The sequence below is a fragment of the Corylus avellana genome, chromosome 4 (genome assembly GCF_965113065.1).
Source record: "Corylus avellana chromosome 4, dhCorAvel1.hap1.2, whole genome shotgun sequence".
Taxonomy (NCBI): Eukaryota; Viridiplantae; Streptophyta; class Magnoliopsida; order Fagales; family Betulaceae; genus Corylus; species Corylus avellana.
The window spans coordinates 24533228-24548526 of record NC_142493.1 but is presented as its reverse complement, the minus strand read 5'-3'; the positions used below and the strand labels follow the sequence as shown (position 1 = coordinate 24548526).

At 33.0% G+C, this 15299-nt stretch overlaps 1 protein-coding gene across 1 annotated transcript; it reads right to left on the bottom strand.

The window, feature by feature from the left end:
• Nucleotides 1-3085: 3085 nt before the first annotated feature.
• On the bottom strand, nt 3086-9608 carry LOC132176929 (protein ACCELERATED CELL DEATH 6-like). The gene is made up of 3 exons (XM_088515665.1): nt 8844-9608; nt 7312-7862; nt 3086-3703 (listed from the first exon to the last, which is right to left on the bottom strand). Exons 1-3 carry the CDS (start codon nt 9544-9546, stop codon nt 3086-3088), a joined length of 1872 nt encoding a protein of 623 aa, XP_088371791.1. The 5' UTR covers nt 9547-9608.
• Nucleotides 9609-15299: the final 5691 nt, after the last annotated feature.

The window sequence follows — 15299 nt, the reverse complement described above, 5'->3', positions numbered from 1 at the left end:
TTAATTTAAAATATTCTTTCAGAACTGACGTCACACCATAAGCTGGGAGATTGAGATTGGTTTGTATTAGGTTTACAATTCAATTCTGGGTGATAAAAAGGGATATTTTTTTATTTTTTATTTTTAATTATTATTGTCCTGAGCCTACATTAACGAGTTTAGTTGGCATGCATATCCAAACAGGAAGGAAATGAGTTTGATCTGAAGCGGAACTCCAGAGAAACGAAGCCAGTCTATACAATTAGAAAGTCACCTATAAACCCGATCTATCCAAAAACAGAATCAACTAGTTATAGTTGGGGAAGGGAAAAAAAGATGAAAGAAATAACAAAGCTAAGAAACTTCGATTTTGTGATTTAGTTTCCGATTTCAAGAATAAGGTGTTTTATTTTTTCAAATTTCAAATGGGTCGTACGTCACTTTACTTTTAAATTATCCGTTTGTTATGTATATCTCATTTGACATGATGATGCAAGTTAAGTACCATGCTGCAGGTTGAAATTGTTCAGGCCTGGAGGCTTTTTGGGAAGTTTGATTAGGTTTGTCACTCAAAAGGGTTAAAATTGATGATCAACTGTCATGTTCAAGTTATGTGCCATTTTAAATTTTTTTCTTCCACTTTTACCCTCACTTTAGACCGAGAAAATGACATTTATATCATCTTAAACCTTAATTCAACACATGAAAACAATTTAAAATGAGGGCAAAAGTGGAAGAATTTTTTTTTTTAATGACACATGACTTGCACATGACCATTCACCGTTAATTTTAACCCATTTGACTGACGGAATGAGGCATTTTTTAATAAGATAGTAGTTTGATGGAGTCAAGTGTCATAGTTGGTAGTTTAAGGTATTAAGGCACTGTAGTTTATGGGGCAAAATATAATTACCCCTAAAAATAAAACATAGGATAGGATTATAGATTTATAGAACCCCAACACCACAAAAAAGACCAGCGAATACATTATCAGTATCAGTAAAAAACAAAACAAATGAATATGGATAAAAGGATTGGTCCAATAAAATTATCTGACTCAACCCCTATTTGGGATTGGGTTAATGAATTTAAAAAATGTTTTTAGTATTTAAAAAACTCTTAGACAAAAATTGTTTTATTTGTTAAAAAACTTTAAAAAAAAAAAACAAAAAAAGGCACTTCTTTGCTCTAAAAAATTGATAAAAAGTTTAAAAATGAGGGGTTTTTTTTTTAAAAAAATTTTAATTTTTGTTATTATTATTATTATTATTATTATTATACCATTAAAAAGTTGATTGTGCTTACATTTAGAAGGATGACGTGACTCACAAAAAAAGAAAAGAAAAAGAAAGAAAAGATGGTGCGTGAGGTACATGTATCAACTTATTTTCGTGTGAAAAATGATTGGTGTCAATATTTTGCTTATATTTTTTTCATATCATCTTATAAATTAACCATTAAATTTGTAAACTTATGTGGACTCCAAATAAATTAATGGTGGACTCCACAAATCTCATGGTTGATTTATTGAATTTATAGACTTATATGAACCCTATATAAGTCAATTAATGATGAATTCTACAAATTTAATAGTTAATCTATAAGAAAATATATATAAAAAAATATCAACAAATTATTAATACTAATAATTTCTCTTTGGAAACAAAATCATTCTCTTTTTCTATTGAGTAATTCTCAGCCACACGACATTTACGTTATTTATAGAGATAAATAAAGTTTAATATGAAAATAAGTCTAACAATTAAGCAACCAATTGTCCATAGAAGGAAGAGACATGCTATAGGTTCTATACATGGATCTTACAAATCTAATACTGATTTTGAAAATTGTAACGATGAGATAAGGACCAAAAGAGAAAAAGAATCAACTCAGAAGATTTGAAGATATTTTCCAGATCCTATCATCACAGAATGAATGCTAATTATGTTGCAAAATACAACTCGTTACAATTTTTTATTTTTTTTCGAGGAAATACAACTGTCGTGTAAATTTAAAGGAAAGTCGGAAACTGCCTCAAAAGTACATGAGTTTTAATTTTGAGACAAATAGGGCTCAAGTTTTTAATTTTAAAAGGATGACTAGTTTTTCTCTAAAAAAAGAGAGGAATAAATATTTCTTGAGCGAATAAGTTTTCCAAAAAAACTTATTATTATTATTATTATTTATTTTTCTGCAAATAAAAAAAAAAACAAAAAAAACAAAAATACCTGAAAAAGAACTTGTTTTTAATTTCTAATACATAGTAAACAAAACAAAATCATTCAAAATCGGGTTGAACTAATATATTCAAATAAGAACCATTTTAATTTCTAACTTGAAACTGGAACTAGAAGAACCCGAAACTACAATAAAACATACTGCTTTTTAATAGAGAAGAACATCGTTCCTCATGTCTATTTGCAAAGACTACTAATTAGCCCAATCACATAGAGAACATTAAATAAGAACTATTTTAATTTATAGGCTAAAACTGGAAGTAGAAGAGCCTTAATTTACACCGAAACGTATTGCTTTTTAACGTAGATGAACATCATCTCTCACATCCATTCACAAAGGGTCCGCTAATTAACCCAAAGAAAGAACACCGAAAATAAAGATATAAAACCATGTTGAAAGCAATTTTTCCAATTTTTTTATTTAAAAATTATGATTATTACTTTATTATATATATTTTGGGTATTTTAGTAATTTTAGTACAATTCTAATGAGAAAAAATGTGTTGTCACCAGATTAAATAATAGAATTAGATAGTCCATTCTATCTTCTCTTATTACCCATAATTGCTATTATTTTTCCTAATATAATAGTCATTTCGTATACCAAAGTAACCAAACGAAGCATTAATAAGGCATTTTATAGATATATTTGGTCCAATTTTTAACAGCATAAATGCCAATTGACATTTCTTCATGTAAGTTCAGTATGAATTTGATAGGTTTATCATCAAGCCACAAGCAAAGTTATGCCTAAAAGATTATAAAAATAATAATAAAGAAGTGAAAAGAAACTAAACAGACTTCCACCGCCCTTGTCTTAATCGTCCCTTAAAATGATTATTTACATATATTTTATTTTAATCAATTGCTTACAATTCAAAAAAGGAGAGTAAATGGGAGAAGGTTGAGGCAAAAAGTTTTCCAAACACAGTGAAGAAGATGGCAAAGAAGGTTAAGCCAACGATACAGTTGGCAATGGCAAGATCAAAGGAAGGCATTAGCACAGCATATGTGCCCGTGACAAATGCGAGTCCCATTGCTACCGTAGCCCCCAAAATGAGGATGAAGGCCAAAATGACAAGTTTCATGCGACGCTTTTGATCATTAATACCCTTGTCTAAAAGAAATGGCATCAATAGGTGAATGAAGACAGCAGAACTCGACAACACCATGGATATGGTATCCGTAATAACAAACGCTTTGAAAGCAACACTTCTCCTTAAAAGTGCAGAGCCTGGGTGTGAGTCTTCTCCACCAACGAATCCCCCAGGCATGGTAATACATGCTGCAAAGGTCACTGTTGCAATCAGTGTAGCCACTACCAAATGGACTTCAGTTGCTTTTTGCAACATTGATAACATTGATTTCCGCTCTTCTTTTTCTCTGTCATTGTACCACTGTCCCCACGAAGACTGGCTTGTGGTTTTGTCTTCGTAATTTATTACTCGTTGAGGTTGTTTAGTCAATGCGCGCGAAATTTCAATCATCTGTGTAATATTTATACCGGTATTATTAGGAATTTTTATATAGCTTGTAATAAAAATAACACGTATAATATATTTTTTTATTTTATAAGGAGATTTAATATGAATTTTTTATTAGGGTGAATTTCTTTTGATGATTTATTTTGGATTTTTATATGCCTCATGTTTATATATATATATATATATATATATATATATATATATTGTAAAAATATGAAATTTGTTGCTGAATTATGTGTCAGAGTTTAATTTATTTCTCGATACTATTAGTTATCGTAATTCAATTTTTGGAGTTTTAAAACATTAATCGATGATGTGGTAGATATATGTTATATAAACATTCTCTTATAATGTTGATGCAGCACATGAAGCTATACAGTATTAAAGCCCCTACTCTAAATATAGAAAACGAGAATATATATGTAGAAACATGTTATTTAATCAATAAAAAATAGTAAAACAAGTAGAAACTATTATAGTCCCCAATGTACATTATCAGTTGTTTTCATAAATTTTTGTTTTTTTGAGACCAACAAATTAACTTACAGTCATAGCCTAACTGCTAATATTAATCAGGCATATGAAATGATTCTCTATTATGGAGATTCAACCCCACACCCTAATACATGCCTTGATCACTTAAAAATTTTCTTAAACTATTGGACCACCGCCCGATGCGATATCCTTTTATACTTTTACATTTTTACTCTTAAAGGTGAGCATGCTTAAGCCATTTGACTTGTATTGGTTCATGACATGCGTCATATGACAAAGTCAATTTTACTTCTCAAATGACACAATCATCCCTTTCTAATTAAAATTATGAAATTAGCCCTTAACAATTCCACCCTTTATCCAGCATAAATGGCAGGCTGAATTGGACTGCCAATTTGGAGTTGGAAAGGGTTGGAAATGGGGCCCACGACTTGAAGTCTTTTAAGCAATGGCCCAATCGGACGTCCATCATAATGAGTAGCCCATGGGCCGAGCTAATCCAACTTTCTTTTAGGGCTCATTGGTAAAGGCCATGTCACATGGAAGCTGGAAAACAAATGTTTTACTGATATAAATTTTACGGTGCATTTGATCCAGTAATTTCACTCGTTTCTAAATAATATATATATTTTTTTGAAACAGTTTCTAAATAATATTGTAATTTCACTTGTTTCTAAATAATATTGTAGTCTTGTAGATGTCCAGTTTTGCAGCGCGTTAAAAAAAAAAAAATTTACAAAGCTTAAAAAAGGAATGTTTGGTAAAGTTTTAAGAAGTGTTTTGACTTAAAAACAAATAATAAAACAAGTGTATTGGGTTTTGAAAAAGTAAAAATTGAGAATTAATTTGGTGGGTGTTATATTTGAGAAGAAGAAAAAGTTGAGAATTGGTTTGGTAAAGTTTTCAAGAGTGTTTTGTAAAAATTAAAAATTGAGAATATTTTTTAAGAATAAAAGGTAAAATAATAATTAAAAAAGAAAAGTGTTGTACCATGATAGTAGTGTTGTCACAATGGTGGTAATTTGGCAGCCACTACGGAGCCGCAATAACTGTGTGGCCATTGTGGGGTTGCCATAATCGTTGGAAGCCACTGCACGGCCACCAAACAATGGTCGTTGCCATCATGTAGTCACAACACCACCTCAATTTTTAAAATATTATTTTAACTATTTATTTTTATAAGGATAATCAGTAGCCACTATGCCTTAAAAAAAAAAAAAAAAAAAATTGTACATAGACAATTTGAACCCTTAAAAAATAAAATATTAAGTTATTTTTTTGAGAAAATTGTGTTTTATTTTTGAGAAGAGTGTTTTGAAAAGTTTGCTAATGGTAGGGACCACATCTGAAAATCCATTTGTTATACCATATTTGAGAAGAGTTTTTTGCATTTAAAAAGTAAAAAGTTCACCAAACACACCCTCACATTTTCTCACCTTACACAAAAGGGTACATTTTTGAAAACACACGATTTAAAAAACCAAATCACAATTTTAAATGTAGATCTATGATTTTAATAAAAGCTTAACTGTATTTTTAAAATTTTTATTTTTATTAACTGCATTTTGAAATTATTATTTTTTCAAATGGCAATTTTTGAAACCACTAAACTCAATTGGCACTTAATTTAGTAAAAACAGACAAACGCGCTATTGAAGGAAGAAAAATGATTATTTAGAGTGTGTTTGGCAAACAACATTGCAATGTTTTTGTTTGGTGAGGAAAAAAAATGAGTATAATAATTAGTATAAAAAAGTAAAAAAGTAGTATTGAAAAATGAAAAAATTTTGTTTTGTAGTAATTTTTTTATTTGAATAGTAGTAAAAAGTAAATGATGTAATATAAAAAGTGAATGATGTGATATAAAAATGAGAATATTTGATGTTGATTTTTTGGGGGGAATGAAATGAATTGTATTTGGGAATGTTAGTGTTGTTTAACAAACAAGGCGTTAGAGTTAAATTAGATAGATTTGTAAAAATAGTTTGACATTTACTAATGTTTATTTAAATAAGATCGCTAAATAAAAAATTTATGTTTTGAGATTTTAAAATACATTAAATTTGTTTAACAATACTTTGATTTGAAATTTTCATGTATAATAATTCTATATCGACTTAATTATGGATTTGTTTTTTCTTAATTAATTCATAAGAAACTAAAATTTAATTCATGTTTGAGCCCACACGTGAGGGGGAGTGTGAAAGTAATGGTTAAGTGATTAAATTTACCTCTTCTTATCAGGTTAAGCTTTTGGAATTACTTGTAATTTAACATGGTATCAGAGCCAAAGGTTCAGGAATTGAACCTTGACTCCGTCATTTCACCCTCAATTTTAATTAAATATTCTTGAGCCTCACCTATTAAAAGAAAAAAAAGAGTTTGAGCCCACACATGATGGAGAATATTAAAGTAATGATTAAGTGATTAAATTTATTTCTTCCAACTTTTGGGATAACTCGTAGTTTAACATCGTGTAAGAAAAATGAGAAAATTAATATTGAATATAAGTACAAATTTTTTATTTTTCCCCTAAAAGCACATAGTTATATATGCTTAATCAATAAATAAATTTGAACTATATTTCTGAGAGAGCATATAAATGAGTGATTTTAGAGGTTATTTCATATTCTTTTATAATTTTAGATGTAATTGAACAGTACTTATAGTAAATTTAGAAAAAGAAAAAGGAGACTGATTATGATCAGAGAGAAAGAGAGGCAAAAAGTGATAATTAGTTACCAGATGGATGAATTTGCTTGGTGATAAATAGACGAATTTTTATAGTGTCTTAAAAAAGAACCAACCACCTTCTCCATGAAACCTTTTTTTTCAGGTATGTCTTTTTGTGTGTGCGCGCGTGTACGTGTAGCTTAACATTAAATAATATAAATGGAGAATAAAATTTGGTAAAGGATTTGGTACTGTTTGTTAGTGAATAGTGATGGTGGTTGGGTACGTGTGACAAATAATTGAAATAGCGGGGTGGGGTTTTCAAAAATTGTTAGATGGCCCCACCTCAATAACCAAAAACATAGAAAAATAAAGAAATATGTTTTTTTTTTTTTTTTTATAATTTTATTTTTTTTGAGATGCAAGATGAAATTATGTATTACCTCTTTTAATGAACGTTTTTCAGATGGAGTGACAATATCCCACGGGTTGAGGTGTTGTTTGTTGAAGGCCATCTTGTCGACTCGAGGGTGACTAACGAACTCCTTTAACTCTAAAAATGATTCCGAAGAAGTAACATAGAAATGAAGAGGTGTATCCCCATCGGCATTCTTCTCATTCAAAAGGTTGTTGAAAGAGGAATTTTTTATTATAATATCCATGATTCCCTCTATGCACCATGGCTTGCTTCCTTTGATAGCAAAATGGAGTACATTCCAACCTCTGTTATCAACCAGTTCGCAACAATCTGGACACCTTTCTACAATCACCTTCAATTCCTGATCATTTCCACAATTAGCTGCAATATGAAGAGGTATCATATCCTTTGTGTCTTTCATATATGCTACTTCTCTATCTTTATCCAACAATAGCTCTACTATTGAGCCTGAATGGTTGAAGTATGCAGCCAAGTGAAGCGGAGTCCAACCGTCACTGTCCACTTCTCTACTTATACCTTCAATGTTTTCAAGAATTCTGCTGACCATAGCTATACCTAAAATAATTTCAATATGTTAAATTTAATGATTCTCTAAATGACACAATTAATCCGCAAGACTTGTGAGGAGATTGAAAAAGGTACTTTATGATGATAATTGAATCTCAATGTAATTTATTAATGTTTAGTTTCTACTTTCTTCATAAAATTCAAATTAACAATAATCTCATATATAATCACATGCATTGTTGATCAGTCCTTATATATGCAAATAACTTGTATCAACTCCCTTCCATTATATCTTTTTCATGAGTTGAACTGTAACAGGCAAATGCAGAACATGGATTAAATTACATCAAGTTTCCATTTAATCTCCTAGGCCTTAATTTAATTGATAAATAGTATTAAATATTTTCTCTATAGCTAACTAACGTGGCTTTCGTTGCAATTATATATAAATAATTATTAAGTGGAGAGGTAATTTCTTCTTTTAATATATATATATATATATATAATCTGTTTTTCTTTTTTCATGTTGATTCATCAATTAATTAGCAATTACCAAATGCCTCTAGCTAGTACTTGACGCTAATAAGGTTGTTTCGTCATTATTTTAAAATGAATTTTCGTGAGATATATAGGTTTATACTCAAATCACCAACAGTCTTAGAATTAAAAGGAAGATAATTTAGATTGAACCGATAGAGTGAAATAATAAGGAAAAAGAAATTATCATTTGCTTTTCACATTTATCATATCCTAACAGATACAAAAATCCATAATAAAGTACAGTACTAATTAATCTCATTGTTTATAAAACAAATTGTTATAAAAATAAGTTAGTTAAAAACTTATAATTAAGAGATACCACACATATATATCAAGCGTCCTTATTTTCATTATTTTTTTTTTTTTGGTCCACCACATAATTTTTATCAAAATTATAACAAACTTTAAAGAATTAAAGCTGCATTACTCATTAATTACTAAATTAACCATGCAAGTAGATCGAACATTGAGAAAATAAATAGATAGTACCTTTATATTCATAACCCCATTGTACGGCAGCATGCAAAGCCGTCCTACCAAGGGGACCCCCATGTATTGGGGATTTGCATTTGTCTAAAATTTCGAGCAACACACTTTCAAACCCTCTCTCGGCAGCTATGTAAAGTGGAGTCTCACCAGCATCATTAGCAGAATATGAAAAATCTGGATCTTTATTAATCAACAGTTTTACCACCTCAAGGTGATTATATCGTACAGCCTCGTGAAAAGCCGTGTCTTTCTCTTTGTTCGTCATCCTGAGCATTTCTTTTACGGGTTCAACCCCACCTTCAAGGTCTTGATCATGGAGAGTTTGGGCACAATATTTGATTAGAACTTCCACTATGCCATCATGCCCGTACCTTGCCGCAATGTGCAATGGAGTTTCACCTCTGGCATTGGCTTGCCGTAATAATGAGGGACACGTTTTAAGAATTTCTTTCACAAAGTTGGTTGTTGATCCTGATCGTCCAATAAGGGTTGTTGATTCCGTTCCTGCATTAAGGGTTGTTGTTGATTCTGATCCTGAATTGGGGGTTGTTGAATTGGATCCAGAATTGAGGGCTGTGATGTAAATATGGAGGATTGTATTTTTATTTGGGGTTAGTAAGAGGCCAAGAGACTCATGATCGATGATATTTTTGAAGACCTCGACTTTGCCTTCTGCTGCAGCATTGTAGTAATCACGATTCATGAAAGTGATGGTCTCTGTTTGCTCGGGCTGAATAGCATTAACAGATGCTTGAGAGGGAGACATGCTTTTTACTGATTCCTATAAATATCTCTCCACACAAAACTTTGTTATGCACTTCACGAATAAAAAGCATGTGGACGACAAAATAGTAATTAAAGGAATTGTAAAAAGGGAAGTGCATGGAAATTAACATGTCATCCCCTTCTAGGCATTGCATGATTGGGCATATGAAAAAAAAAAAAAAAGAAGAAGAATTCTTTGGCTGTCTATAGAATAAGTTTTGGTCAAATGCTCCGGGTGTCACACATATTTCAAATAGCACCATTCGCTTACTCTCATGACAACTCGTGATGACACAGAGTATATATTAGGGAGTATTCAAGGGATGGCTTTTAATCTTTTTGATTTTAGCGTCACAGGAACGCTTAATTAATCACAACAAATCAACTTAATTATATTTGTATTCATGAGTTTGAAATCCAAAACTAAATTAAGGAACACTGCCACCAAAAGCAAGGCAGCATCCTATATTTCCTAAGCAGGCATCAAACTCGTTGTATCAGTGCATCCCAAAAATCCCAATCAGAACCCCAAAAATAAAGCCTAACAAGTGCATGCATCCTAAACCCATAATGAACTCCTTTGCGAAATTTTCACAGCTAAACACCGACAACATACAAAATGAGAGAAAAAGCAGCTCAAACATATCTTAAGTAAATAGGAATAATGAATGGGTAATGGAATAAAAACTGTGAGATATTGCGAAATTACCAATTTGAATCCACCGAGAGAATGGTGGCGATGATAGTCGTGTTGTGCCTTCCGTCGCGAAAGTCACTTGAGGTCGATATATATGTCCGGATTGAGTGATTATGTGAGAGATAGAGAGAGAAGAGTGTAATGGGGAGACGAATATGAAGGGAAAATGAGAAAAACAAGCAGAAGAGAAAGCAAAAAAGGAGTGGGTGAGATGGTTACGAGTGTAGAGTGAGGGTTGTTCCCAAATATATATATATAGGCAAATGCTTTTAACTTTGAAGGTTAGGCGTGATAGTTTAGGTAATGAAGAACAAAGAGAAGTAGCTTACAGCTGGAATCAACTTGCATTAATCTATTCGTGTGATAGTTTAGGTAATAAAGAACAGAGAAGTAGCTTACAGCTGGAATCAACTTGCATTAATCTATTCGTGTGTGTTGTCTACATGAATATGGAAAACCGGAAAATTTATTGCTTTCCTTATTCTTTTTTTTTTTTTTTTTTTCTCTCTTTTTTTAAGTTGCTTTCTTTATTCTTGACGAGCGGTTTTGTCGCCCATCAAATATATATGTTTTTGTAGTAACATTTTATAATATATTTGGAAGTGTGATAGCATGACGGCTGCAACATATAAGTACCATACCACTACAAGCTTAGCCATTGGATCAATCAATAATGATGTTTGCATACATTTTAAGTACGTCATTATTCCTTTGCAAGAAACTGTTAGGGTTGAAGTGTGTTAGGAAGTGAGTTAGTGTTCTCACTGCATAGGGCTGTAAACGAACAAAGCTACCCATGAACTCCCTCGGACTCTGCCCGATATAGCTCGGTCCGTGTGCGACTCAATTATTAAATGAGCCACTCATGAATACGAAACTAAACTCGATTATTAAATGATACATACCCCTATAAAACCCGACTCGCTCGTTTAAAGCTCACGAACATACTCGTATAAGGGCTCGATTTGCTTATTAGCGCGGCTCGTATATATATATATATATATATATATATATATATATATATATATATATATATATATTTTAATAAAAGTAACTTATATAGTATATTACTTATTATTTATTAAGTAACAATAATTAATTTGTATACAATATATAATTATATCTATGATTATAAGTATCTATGTAATATATAATTGAATGATAAAAGTTAATCAGATGGTTATATCTTAAATGACCTAACCATTGAGTATCTTAAATGATCAAATAATTAATGACCTAACCACTGAATATCTTAAATGATCAATTTGAATTATTAATCATATGATTAAATGAAAATCATGATACTTAATCATATATTAATATAATCATATCGATTCATATAATTCATATCATATACAATGACAATGTGGTTAGAATAATCCCAAATGAAATGATTAGTATTAGAAATTTAAAATTGACAATAACAAATTAACAATGCATGTAATTATATCAACTAGTGATATATATATATAATACTGGTGTGTATGAACAATCATGCACGCCAGTGTTATTTAATTACAAAATATAATTAAATAATTATTTAAACAGTATATATATATCATATCAATTCATATAATGTGCTGTCTTCCACTTACCTTTTTCTTTATGAGTGTTCCTACTATGCGGTTGGTTTGTAAACTCAGCCTTTTGCAGCACCCAGTACAAATTTGACACATAAGGGAAGCACAACTTATGGAATAGGATCAAAAACACGGGATTTCTTATTCATCCCACGTGAGTCTTTGCCTTTTTTCTTCATATTTCTTCCTCTTTGTTTTCTCTTCCACTTTCTCTTTTTCTCTCTTTCCTCTTTCGGTCTTTCCTCTTCCCTCACCGACGGCTGGAACGCAACCGGAAAACCCATTTTCAAATGACTCTCTCTCCATTTTCACCTTTGGGTTGCTCTCCATTTTTGGTTTGAGAAAACCTTCCCATGGAACATCTAATAAATTCATTGAACCCAATCACCACAAATTCATTGAACCCAATCACCCAAACATCTAATAAATTCAATAAACTAGTTCCTGCAAATTCATTGATTTTGGGTTTTGTTAGAATTTCAGGGTGATTTCTCTGTGATGGAAATTCTCTGTTCGAATTCCAGGAAGTTCTGCCAAAAGAAATCTAACAGATTTTGTTACTCATTGGATGTGGTGGGTGAATGGTGGGAGAGAGAGGAAAAAATATTTTTGGTGAAGATGAATGAACCAGAGAAGAAGAATCGAGAGGAAGAGAAAGTGGGAGAGAAAGAGAAGAAGAGGAAAAAATATGGGAAAAATATAATTTAGCCCCCCAAACTACCTGTCATTTCCATTTTAGCTCCTTAATGTTCAAAAAGTGATAAAGTAGCCCCTCAAACTACCAAACAGTTGCAATTTGGCCACTCCGTTAGTCATTACCGTCAAATAGGATGAAAAATTCAAAATCACGTCGTTTTGATAAGGTTAAGTTACTAAAATGCCATTTTAGAAAAAAAAAATATTAATTTAAAAAATGCCCTCCAAAACGACGTCGTTTTGAGGAAAGAGAAAGAAAAAAGAAAAATAAAAAAAAAAAGAAAGGAAATTCGGTGGTTTAAGGGTGGTTCGCCGGCCACCACCAGGCCTATGGGGTGGTCGGCGAGCCACCCCCAGGCCATGGGGTTGGTTGGGCGGCCACCGCCAAGCTTGTTGGGGTGGCTGGGTAGGCACCCCATAGTCCAGCCACCCCATAGGCCATGTGGTGGCCGCCCAGTCACTCTCATGGCCTGGGGATGGCTCGCCGGCCACCCCTATGGCCCAGGCCTGTGGGGGTGGCTCGGCGGCCACCCCTAGACCTGTGGGTGTGGCAGGCGAGCCACCCCTAAACCGTCGGATTTTTTTTTTCTTTATTTCTTTCCTCAAAATGACGTCGTTTTGAGGGTATTTTTTAAATTGATTTTTTTTTTTCAAAAGGGCATTTTAGTAATTTAACATCGCAAAAATGGCGTAGTTTTGAATTTTCTATCTAATTTGACAGAAATGGCTAACGGAGTGGTCAAATTGCAACTATTAGTAGTTTTGGGGGCTACTTTATCACTTTTTGAATATTAGGGGATTAAAATAAAAATGACTGATAGTTTGGGGGCTAAATTATATTTTTTTCAAAAAATATTTTCGGTTAAGATGAATGAACAAGAGAAGAAAAGAGGGAAGGAGAGAAAGTGGGAGAGAGAAAACAATCCAATGTTTTTATGCTATTCTATTATGTGCAACTATCTTATGTGTACCTATTCCATTGGTTACTGCAAAAGACAACTTTTGCAGCCCTACCGCATAGGAGATTTTCCCTTTCTTTATTTATTTTCCCTATTTTTTCTCTCTTTCTCCTAAATTCACGCAACTACTTAGTCAACTCCCTTTCTCCATCCTTTTCCCCACGTGTCCCACCAGGCCACCCACTTCTATATTTTTCTATTTCTTTCCTCTTTTATGTCTCCTCTTTCTTTTCTTTTTCTTTATGTCTTTCTTTTATATATATATATATATATATATATTTTTTTTTTTTCACGCCCACAGTGAAAGAAAGAGAAAGAGGAGAAGTGGCGGTGGGTAAAGATTCATAAAAAAATTGATTTTTTTTTTTATGTAGTGTTTATTTTTGTGCTTTATGATTTTCTTGGTGAGTTTTGTGTAGAACATTCCTTGATTTCCTTCTACAAGCTGTAACGGGCGGGCAAGCAGAGTACCCGATAAGGGGCTCGGCTCGCCTATGAACTGAGCTCAAGCTCGGTCTTGGACAAGAAAGTCTTCTTGGTGAGTTGAGTCAAACACAATTTTCTAAACCTGTCACGAGCCCAAGCTAGGCCCCAGCTCATGAATAAGTAAGACGAGTCGAGCTGGAGCAGCCTAGGCTCGCCCAAGCTTGGCTCGTTTACAGCCCTACCACTGCATTATTATTATATTCTGTAGTTTTTTTAATGCAATATTTAATTAGGAAGCAGACAAATTCCCTAAGAAATAGGATGCATCACAAACTTAGTTTTAATAAAGGGTTAAATACTCCAAACCCCCCTAGGGTTTTTCAACTTTATTTTTTTTCCCTTGGGGTTTCATTTTTATCACAGGAGGTCCCTGTGGTTTTGATAAGTGACTAAATTAGTCCATCCGTTAGTTGACCGTTAGGACTGACACGTGGATCAATCAGACGTCGACACGTGGCACATATATTAATTTTTTAAAATTTTTTTTAAAAAAATTAAAAAAATATATATATATTTTTTAAAATTAAAAAAAAAATGTATTTAAAAAAAAAAAAAAAGAAACGGAAAACGTTGGGGGTGGCGGCCACCCCCTTGGCCATTTGGGGGTGGCTCGGCCACCCCCTTTGGCCATGGGGGTGGCCTGGCCACCCCCATCTGGCCGGATGGGGGTGGTCGAGCCACCCCCTGGGCACCAGGGGGTGGCTCGGCCACCCCCTTGGAGCCCAAGGGGGTGGCCGAAGCCACCCCCTTTACCCACTGGGGGTGGCCGAAACCACCCCCAAGGCTCCATGGGGATGGTTTCGGCCACCCCCAGGCCTCCATGGGGGTGGCTGAGCCACCCCCAGTGGGTAAAGGGGTGGCTTCGGCCACCCCCTTGGAGCCCAAGGGGGTGGCCGAGCCACCCCCAAATGGCCAAGGGGGTGGCTCGGCCACCCCCAGGTTTTTCCTTTTCTTTTTCTTTTTTTTCTTTTTTTTTTTTTTTTTTTTTTTTAAATATACATTTTTTTTGTTAATTTAAAAAAAAAATAAAAAAAAATAAAATAAGTGCCACGTGTCAACATCTGATTGGTCCACGTGTCAGTCTTAACGGTCAACTAACGGATGGACTAAATTGGTCTTTATCAAAACCCCAGGGGGGTCCTGTGATAAAAGTGAAACCCCAGGGGGAAAAAAATAAAGTGGCTAAACCCTAAGGGGTTTTGAGTTATTTAACCCTTTAATAAAATAATAATAATAATAATTTAGTCATAATTTTTTTTCTTCATATTTTTTC

Bases quoted from the DNA above. Each gene is read 5' to 3' on its own strand.
- LOC132176929 (XM_088515665.1), bottom strand. From the start codon at position 9,546: ATGAATCGTGATTACTACAATGCTGCAGCAGAAGGCAAAGTCGAGGTC. The intron at 7,863-8,843 runs GTACTATCTATT...AAATTATTTTAG, and splicing joins ATGGGGTTATGAATATAAAG to GTATAGCTATGGTCAGCAGA. The intron at 3,704-7,311 runs GTAATACATAAT...AATATTACACAG, and splicing joins AAAAACGTTCATTAAAAGAG to ATGATTGAAATTTCGCGCGC.